The sequence below is a fragment of the Salvelinus sp. IW2-2015 genome, unplaced genomic scaffold (assembly GCF_002910315.2).
Source record: "Salvelinus sp. IW2-2015 unplaced genomic scaffold, ASM291031v2 Un_scaffold2018, whole genome shotgun sequence".
NCBI lineage: Eukaryota > Metazoa > Chordata > Actinopteri > Salmoniformes > Salmonidae > Salvelinus > Salvelinus sp. IW2-2015.
This window is the reverse complement of record NW_019943366.1, coordinates 242,013-250,301: the sequence shown is the minus strand read 5'-3', so window position 1 is coordinate 250,301 and position 8,289 is coordinate 242,013. Positions and strand designations below refer to the sequence as shown.

Genomic DNA, 8,289 nt, shown 5'->3' with positions numbered 1-8,289 from the left:
GGTGATGTGATACCCCTGTTCAACCCACAGTCCCGCTGATTTTTTTTTCCCACCAATCCCCAATAAACAGCTTCCAGATCAATTAAATTATTGTCCAAAGCCATTTGACGGTTTTGAATGCTATAAAATTAACTACTCTGTGTGGTTAAACACCAGAGAAAGAGAGGAGATGTTTATACGGTTGGCACCACTACTGTGGTATCGGTTAAACCACAGAGAGATCTGTCTATATTACACTGCTCTGTGGGGGTTAACACCAGAAGAGGATAGGTTATTGTTTATAACTGTGACTGTTACTTGTGGGTTAAACAGAACAGAGTTTGGTCAGGGTGTGATCTGAGGTGGCATTCTATGTTGTTTGTCTTGGTTTGTCTATTTCTAGTGTTTTGCTGATATGTGTTCTCAATCAGAGACTGGTGTTTTGCTTGTCTCTGATTGGGAACCATATTTAGTAGCCTGTTTTGTATTATGGGTTGTGGTTATTGTCTATGTTATGTTGCATGTTTCACATTGTTAATTATAGCGGTCACGTTCGTCTTATTTGTTTTGTAAGTTTGTTTAAATGTTCTTCATTAAATATTGAAGAATGTATTCTAACCACGCTGCGCTTTGGTCCGTTCTTACGACGATCGTGACAGTTTTACTAGTAACCGAAAGGTTGCTAAATCGAATCCCCGAGCTGACAAGGTACAAATCTGTCGTTCCGCCCTGAACAAGGCAGTTAACCCACTGTTCCTATGTCGTCATTGTAATTAAGAATTTGTTCATAACTGACTTGTCCTTAGTTTAAATAACAAGCGTCAAAAAAATACAAAAAAACTTGTGACTTACAGAAGCAATATTAGTAACAGTGACTTACAGAAGTTACATTAGTAAGAGTGACTTAAGACAACACAATATCCCTTGTGTTGTCTTAAGGGTCAAAAATGACCAGCCACTATGTTTAACAGCAGAGAAAACCCCCTAAACTATATTTTCTAAACTTGAAATTTGACGACTTTTCTTCGAGTGACCCCAACATTAGAAAAAGTGAAACATCGCCTTTGTTCATATTTCCATGAAACGCATTTTATCTCCACTGCCTAGATTATATATTTTACTTTTCTTTGGTCTGTGTATGTTTTTTCACCGGTCAACCCGTTGATTAGGGCGTTAGGGGCGGCACCCCACTTGTGATTGGTAATTTTTTAAATATATATATTCTGTAATTCATGGGTTTTAAATGCTTATAGTGTGGTAAATTTGTACATTTTCCATTTAAAAATCTAATGTTCATAACAAGCTGTTTAGTTACTACTCTGCTCCTCAGTGACCGCCAGCAGCGGCCGCTCCTCCTCAGTGACCGCCAGCAGCGGCCGCTCCTCCTCAGTGACCGCCAGCAGCGGCCGCTCCTCCTCCCTGTGGGGCGCCAGCAGCGGCCGCTCCTCCTCCGTGGGCGCCAAGCAGCCGGCCCGCTTCCCCTCGGTGCGCCAAGCAGCAGCCGCTCTCTCCGTGACCGCCAGCAGCAGCCGCTTCCTCGCCGGTGACCGCCAGCACGGCCGCTCCTCCTCGTGGCGCCAGCACGCCGCCCCTCCTGGCCAGCTGCTCTCCTCAGTGACCGCCAGCAGCAGCCGCTCCTCTCCGTGACCGCCAGCAGCAGCCGCTCGCTCTCCCGTGGACCGCCAGCAGCAGCCGTCCTCTCCGTTGGACCGCCAGCAGCAGCCGCTCCTCTCCGTGACCGCCAGCAGCGGCCGCTCCTCCTCCGTGGGCGCCGCAGCGGCCGCTCCTCCTCCGTGGGCGCCAGCAGCGGCCCGCTCCTCCATCAGTGACCGCAAACATAGCACAGCCGCATCCTCCTCCGTGACCGCCAGCAGCAGCCGCTCCTCTCCGTGACCGCCAGCAGCAGCCGCTCCTCTCCGTGACCGCCAGCAGCGGCCGCTCCTCCTCCGTGGGCGCATAGGCTGTGAGAACATTTCTTGGACTGCTTTGCCAACTATTTACAACGGGGGGGAACTGCCCCAACGAAATCGCAGGATTCCATAGCAGAAATTATAACAGCACAAAGTAAACTAACCGTCCTGGGGGCGCTTAAATGTGTGTTCAGTCAGAACTTCTGGGTCTGCTCTAGTCTCCCAATAACTGTCGCGCCAGACGGCTTACTTCCGCAGATCTGCTCTATCAGGTACAGATGGTGCTAAAGGAAATTGTAATTCACTTATGAATATTTATTTACAACAGTCATGGGAGCCTGGGACTTGATAAACCGGACAACTACATCCAACAAGAGTCCAAGGACAGAGGGATACACTAGCTAGAACCTTCTCATCAAGGATCTGGTAGGACAAAAAAGTATGAAGTTGGCTGGCCAATTTGATTGTTTCCCCTTACGGTTCACCAGGTTCTACTGTCATGTGTGGACTAAAACAGCATAAAACCTGGTGTATCACAAAGCATGATCAAATTAATATTTAATTTTTAAAAATGACCTGGAGCCAGTGGGTTTGGCGACTAGTATGAAGCAAGGGCCAGCCAACGAGAGCGTACAGGTCGCAGTGGTGGGTAGTATATGGGGCTTTGGTGACAAAACGGAAGGCACTGTGATAGACTGCATCCAATTTATTGAGTAGGGTATTGGAGGCTATTTTGTAAATGACGTAGGATAGATATAGGTCTGTAGCAGTTTGGGTCAAGAGTGTCCCCCCCTTTGAAGAGGGGGATGACCGCAGCTGCTTTCCAATCTTAGGGAATCTCAGACGACACGAAAGAGAGGTTAACCAGCTACAGTAATTTTTGGAAACATTGATTGCTAGCTAGTTGGCTCTCATGCCAATTTTAAGTCTTTCTAAACTCAAATCTGACTAACTTGGAAATATAAAGTTACACTACATGACCAATGATCATTGACCATTTCATTCCAAAATCATGGGTATTAATATGGAGTTGGTCACCCCTTTGCTGCTATAACAACCTCCACTATTCTGGGAAGGCTTTCCACTAGATGTTGCAACATTGGAGAGAAGCCCAGAATTGTCTAGAATGTCATTGTATGCTGTAGCGTTAAGATTTATTTTCCCTGGAACTAAGGAGCCCGAACCATGAAAAACCGCCCCAGACCATTATTCCTCCTCCACCAAACTTTACAGTTGGCACTATGCATTGGGGAGGGTAGCGTTCTCCTGGCATCTGCCAAACCCAGATTCGTCCGTTGGACTGCCAGACGGTGAAGCGTGATTCATCACTCCAGAGAAAGCGTTTCCACTGCTCCAGAGTCTAATGGTGGCGACCTTTACACCACTCCAGCCGATGCTCGGCATTGCGCATGCTGAGCTTAGGCTTGTGACTCATTTCATGAAGCTCCTGACGAACAGTTCTTGTGCTGACGTTGCTTCCAAAGGCAGTTTGGAACTCGGTAGTGAGTGTTGCAACGGAGGACAGATGCACTTCGTGGCTGAGACGTTCTTGCTCCTAGACGTTTCCACTTCACAATAACAGCACTTACAGTTGACCGGGGTCAGCTCTAGCAGGGAAGACATTTTACGAACTGACTTGTTGGAAAGGTGGCATTCTATGACGGAGCTACGTTGAAAGTCACTGAGCTCTTCAGTAAGGCCATTCTACTGCTATTGTTTTCCTATGGAGATTGCATGGCTGTGTGCTCGATTATATATACCTGTGCGCAATGGGTGTGGCTGAAATAGCTGAATCCACTAATTTGAAGGAGTGTCCACATACTTTTGTATACATAGTGTATTTCAGAATGAAAGTTACCTGGCTAGCCCATCATGCTTGTGCATTGTTAGCTAGCAATACCTCAGTTAGATAATGCTTTGTGACATTGTTAGCCAGCATCCCCAGTTAGATAATGCTTTGATCATTATGTTAGCTAGCTATCCCGCAGTTAGATAATGCTTGTGGACATTAGTTAGCTAGCTATCCCCATTAGATAATGCTTTGTGACATTTATGTTAGCTAGCTAAATTTCCCCCAAGTTAAAAGATAAATGGGGCTGTTTGTGACAGTATGTTAGCTAGCTATCCCCGTAGATAAATGCCTTGTGACATTAGTGTTAGCAGGCCTATTCCCCAGTTTAGATAATGCTTTGTGACATTATGTTAGCCAGCTACCCCAGTTAGATAATGCTTTGTGACATTATGTTAGCAGCTACCCCAGTTAGATAATGCTTTGTGACATTATGTTAGCTAGCTATCCCCAGTTAGATAATGCTTGTGACATTATGTTAGCTAGTCTATCTGTCCCTAGCTTAATAGACTAGCTTCTCCAGTTAGATAATGCTTTGTGACATTATGTTAGCCAGCTATCCCCGTAGATAATGCTTTGTGACATTATGTTAGCTAGCTATCTCCAGTTAGATAATGCTTTGTGACATTACGTTAGCTAGCTACCCCCAGTTAGATAATGCTTTGTGAAATTATTAGCCAGCTACCCCCAGTTAGATAATGCTTCTGTGACATTATGTTAGCTAGCTATCTCCAGTTAGATAATGCTTTGTGACATTCACGTATAGCTAGCTATCCCCAGTTAGGAGTAATGCTCTTGTGGACCATATCTAGCTAGCATACAGTAAATAATGTCTGCATTATAAGCTGAGCTATCAGTTAATAATAGCTATTGTGACATTACGTTAGCCTAGCTAAACCCATAAATAGATTAGATAATGCATTGTGACATTATGGTTTAGCTAGACTATTCCCAGTTAGATAATGCTTTGTGACATTATGTTAGCTAGCTATCTCCAGTTAGATAATGCTTGTGACATTATGTTAGCACAGCTATCCCCAGTTAGATAATGTCTTTGTACGCATCTGTTAGCAGCTATCCCTCCAGTTATAATAATGCTTAGTGAGCATTACGTTAGCAGCAGCTATCCCAGTTAGATAATGCTTTGTGACATTATGTTAGCCAGCTATCTCAGGTTAGTAAATGCTTTTGTGACATTATGTTAGCCAGCTATCCAGTTAGATAATGCTTTGTGACATTATGTTAGCCAGCTATCCCCAGTTAAGATAATGCTTTGGACATTATGTTAGCTAGCTATCCCCAGTTAAGATAATGCTTTGTGACATTATGTTAGCCAGCTATCTCCAGTTAGATAATGCTTTGTGACATTATGTTAGCCAGCTATCCCAGTTAGATAAATCGATTGGTGACATTAGTGTAGCCAGCTATCTCCAGTTAGATAATGCTTTGTGACATTATGTTAGCCAGCAATCCCCAGTTTAGATAATGCTTTTGTGACATTATGTTAGCCAGCAATCCCAGTTAGATTCAATGTGTTTTCACTTATATCATCTGCATGCTTGTTGCGTTCTCCCTGGTGAACTCGTTTGTGCGTGAGCTGCCTGCTCGCTCTAAATAGTTTAATCTAATCCGTTCTAAACAGTGGCAGCATGTGCAGCAGGGGCCATTTTGGTTTTTGACATGCAAAAGTGAAATAGGTGTATTGATGCTGTTGTTCAAAACGCACAAATCGCTTTATACATCTTYTCAAAGAAACTACCGATAAAACTTTTCATATTTCTGTCCTGACAACTCCAACCACCTCGCGCCCCTGGATATTGAGCCAATCAGGTGACAACTCAAAAAGAAAACCTCAACTTGTGAGTCACAAAGCAGAAAAAAGGTTTGGAAACTTAAGAGCAACAGACCTTCACGGAGGGCGACTCCCAGATGGCCAGACCGTAGTAGTCTCTCTCCAGCAGGTTGAGGTGGTCACACACCTTGGTGAACAGCTCCACTCCTTTGGCATGTTTCTAAAGGGAAGAGAGAGAGATGTCATACAGAGCCATAATAAACCTGTCYTTAACTGTGTAGGGCATTTGCCATGTTTCTAAAAGCAGGAGAGATACAATGTCTTCTGAAAGTATTCTGACCCRTTGACTTTTTCCACATTTTATTCTAAAATGGATTAAATTGCTTTTTCCCTCATCAAACTACACACAATACCCCATAAAGACAAAGCAAAGCAAAAACAAGTTGTATAAAAAAAAAAATAATAAAATTAACTGAAAATCACATATTTACATAAGTATTTCAGACCCTTTTTACTCATACTTTGTTGAAAGCACACTTTGGCAAGCCGGAATACAGCCTCGAGTCTTCTTGGGTATGACGCTACAAGCTTGGATACACCTGTATTATGGGAGTTTCTCCCCTTCTCTGCAGATCCTCTTCAAGCTCTGTGCAGGTGGATGAGTAGCGTCATTGCACAGCTATTTTCAAGTCTCTCCAGAGGATTTTGATCGGGTTCAAGTCTGACTCTGGCTGGGCCACTCAAGGACATTCAGAGACTTGTCCTGAAGCCACTCCTGTGTTGTCTTGGCTGTGTGCTTAGGGTTGTTGTCCTGTATGGAAAGTGAACCTTCGCCCAGTCTGAGGTCCTGAGCACTCTGGAGCAGGTTTTCATCAAGGGTCTCTCTGTACTTTGCTCCATTCATAATTTCCCTCAATCCTGTCTAGTCTCCCAGTCCCTGACACTGAAAAATATCCCCACAGCATGATAGCTTGCCACCACCATGCTGCAACTAGGGGATTGGTGCCAGGATTCCTCCAGGCGTGACACTTGGCATTCAGGCCAAAGAATTCAATCCAAGTTCATCACACCAGAGAATCTTGTTTCTCATGGTCTGAGAGATTTAAGTGCCTTTTGGCAAACTTCCAAGCGGGCTGGCATGTGCCTTTTACTGAAGAGTGACTTCCATCTGGCCACTCTACCGTAAATGCCTGCATGAGTGGAGGCTGCAGAGAAGTATCCTTAAAAGGTTCTCCCATCTCCATAGAGGAAATCTGGAGCTCTGTTAGAGTGACACAATCCTGTCTCGGAGCTCTAAGGACAATTCCTTCGCACCTCATGGCTTGGTTTTTCCTTGACATGCACCTGTCAAGTGGGACCTTATATAGACAGGTGTGTGCCTGTCCAAATCATGTCCAATCAATTGAATTTACCACAGGGGGATTCCCAATCAAGTTGGAGAAACAATCTCAAGGAGATCAATGGAAACGGATGCACCTGAAGCTCCAATTTTGAGTCTCAAAGCAAAGCTCGAATAAATAAATGTAAATACGAATACCAAAAGAGAGTATGGTGTACCAATATAGCCTTGTCAAAATACTTGGTTAAATATTATGAATTTGATATAAACCATTATGAGACTATATTAACTTCTGCCTTTATGTATCTTTTTGCGTATGTGACCAGTTAAATTAAATTAGTGATATTGTGTCTGATGATAAATTTAGTGTTAATTAAAATGATAGCCAAAAAATAAAATCAAATTAAATAATTAACATTTTGATACAGCAAATAAAATGCCTTTCTCTATAATAAAACCGAGATAACAAGAAATGTATGTGAAAAATACTACCACTCGTCTGCTCAGAAAATTCCCACTGCCTCAACTGGAACAAATCAAACGCCCTATCGATACCCCACTGTGCTAATATGGATGAACCATTGTCACAAACCAGATAGGCATTCTCCGTAGCCCCGGACTACAAAGACTGTCAGAATCATCAACACAACCGCAGAAAGAAATATCTGACTAACGAGTGCGGGCAGTCAAATAATATAAATACAAGGCATATCTCCGCTATAAATATTACGTATTACTAATCAGAAGAAGTATATTAAACGATCTGGTATGGTGAGCGAGGATATGCATCTGAGACTTAGAATAAAATATTCAGAACACAGGAAAAATCTGGATACCAGTCCTGCTAATTCATGAGCTGAGACTTTGAAAAAGGCTTTTTTATGACACAAAATGAGTACGGTCTGAGTTAATTATATAATATGCCATGCGGAAGACTTTCAAGTTGATTATGGAATCTCCTATAAAAAACCGGGGTTAAAGTCATTGTTTACTAAAATTAAAATTACTGTGTCATGCACAAAGTAGAGTCCTAACCGACATTGCCAAAACCATAGTTTGTTAACCAAGAAATTTGTGAGTGGTTGAAAACCCGAAGTTTAATGACTCCAACCTAAGTGATGTAAACCTTCCGGGACCTTCAACCTGTATATGTATGTACCCAGACAGTCCAAAGTTTGGACCACCACATACTCATTACCATTTAAAAAAAGAAAGCGACACAAAGAGTTAATACAATAGTAAAGAGATCCACCAATCGTTTGAAAAACCGCGTGGCTACCGCCAACTGTTACACCAATCAAGTCCCCTCTAACCCCTTCAAGCGCCAATTGAGCATGGCATCTGGTGGATAGTTGGGACGCCCCAGACCTGAAAGGAAAAACAAGCCGCGCAAACCAAAAAGTGCCTCCCAGGCCATATG

At 43.3% G+C, this 8,289-nt stretch overlaps 1 protein-coding gene across 1 annotated transcript in view; it reads right to left on the bottom strand.

Annotated features, from left to right (window-relative positions):
* The window catches only part of LOC139024922 (protein 4.1-like), a 39,503-nt gene that overhangs the window by 5,963 nt on the left and 25,251 nt on the right, over positions 1 to 8,289 (bottom strand). The window contains exon 5 of the mRNA XM_070439908.1: positions 5,646 to 5,750. Within this exon, the coding sequence (XP_070296009.1) occupies positions 5,646 to 5,750 (105 nt within the window). The remainder of the gene's footprint in view (positions 1 to 5,645; positions 5,751 to 8,289) is intronic.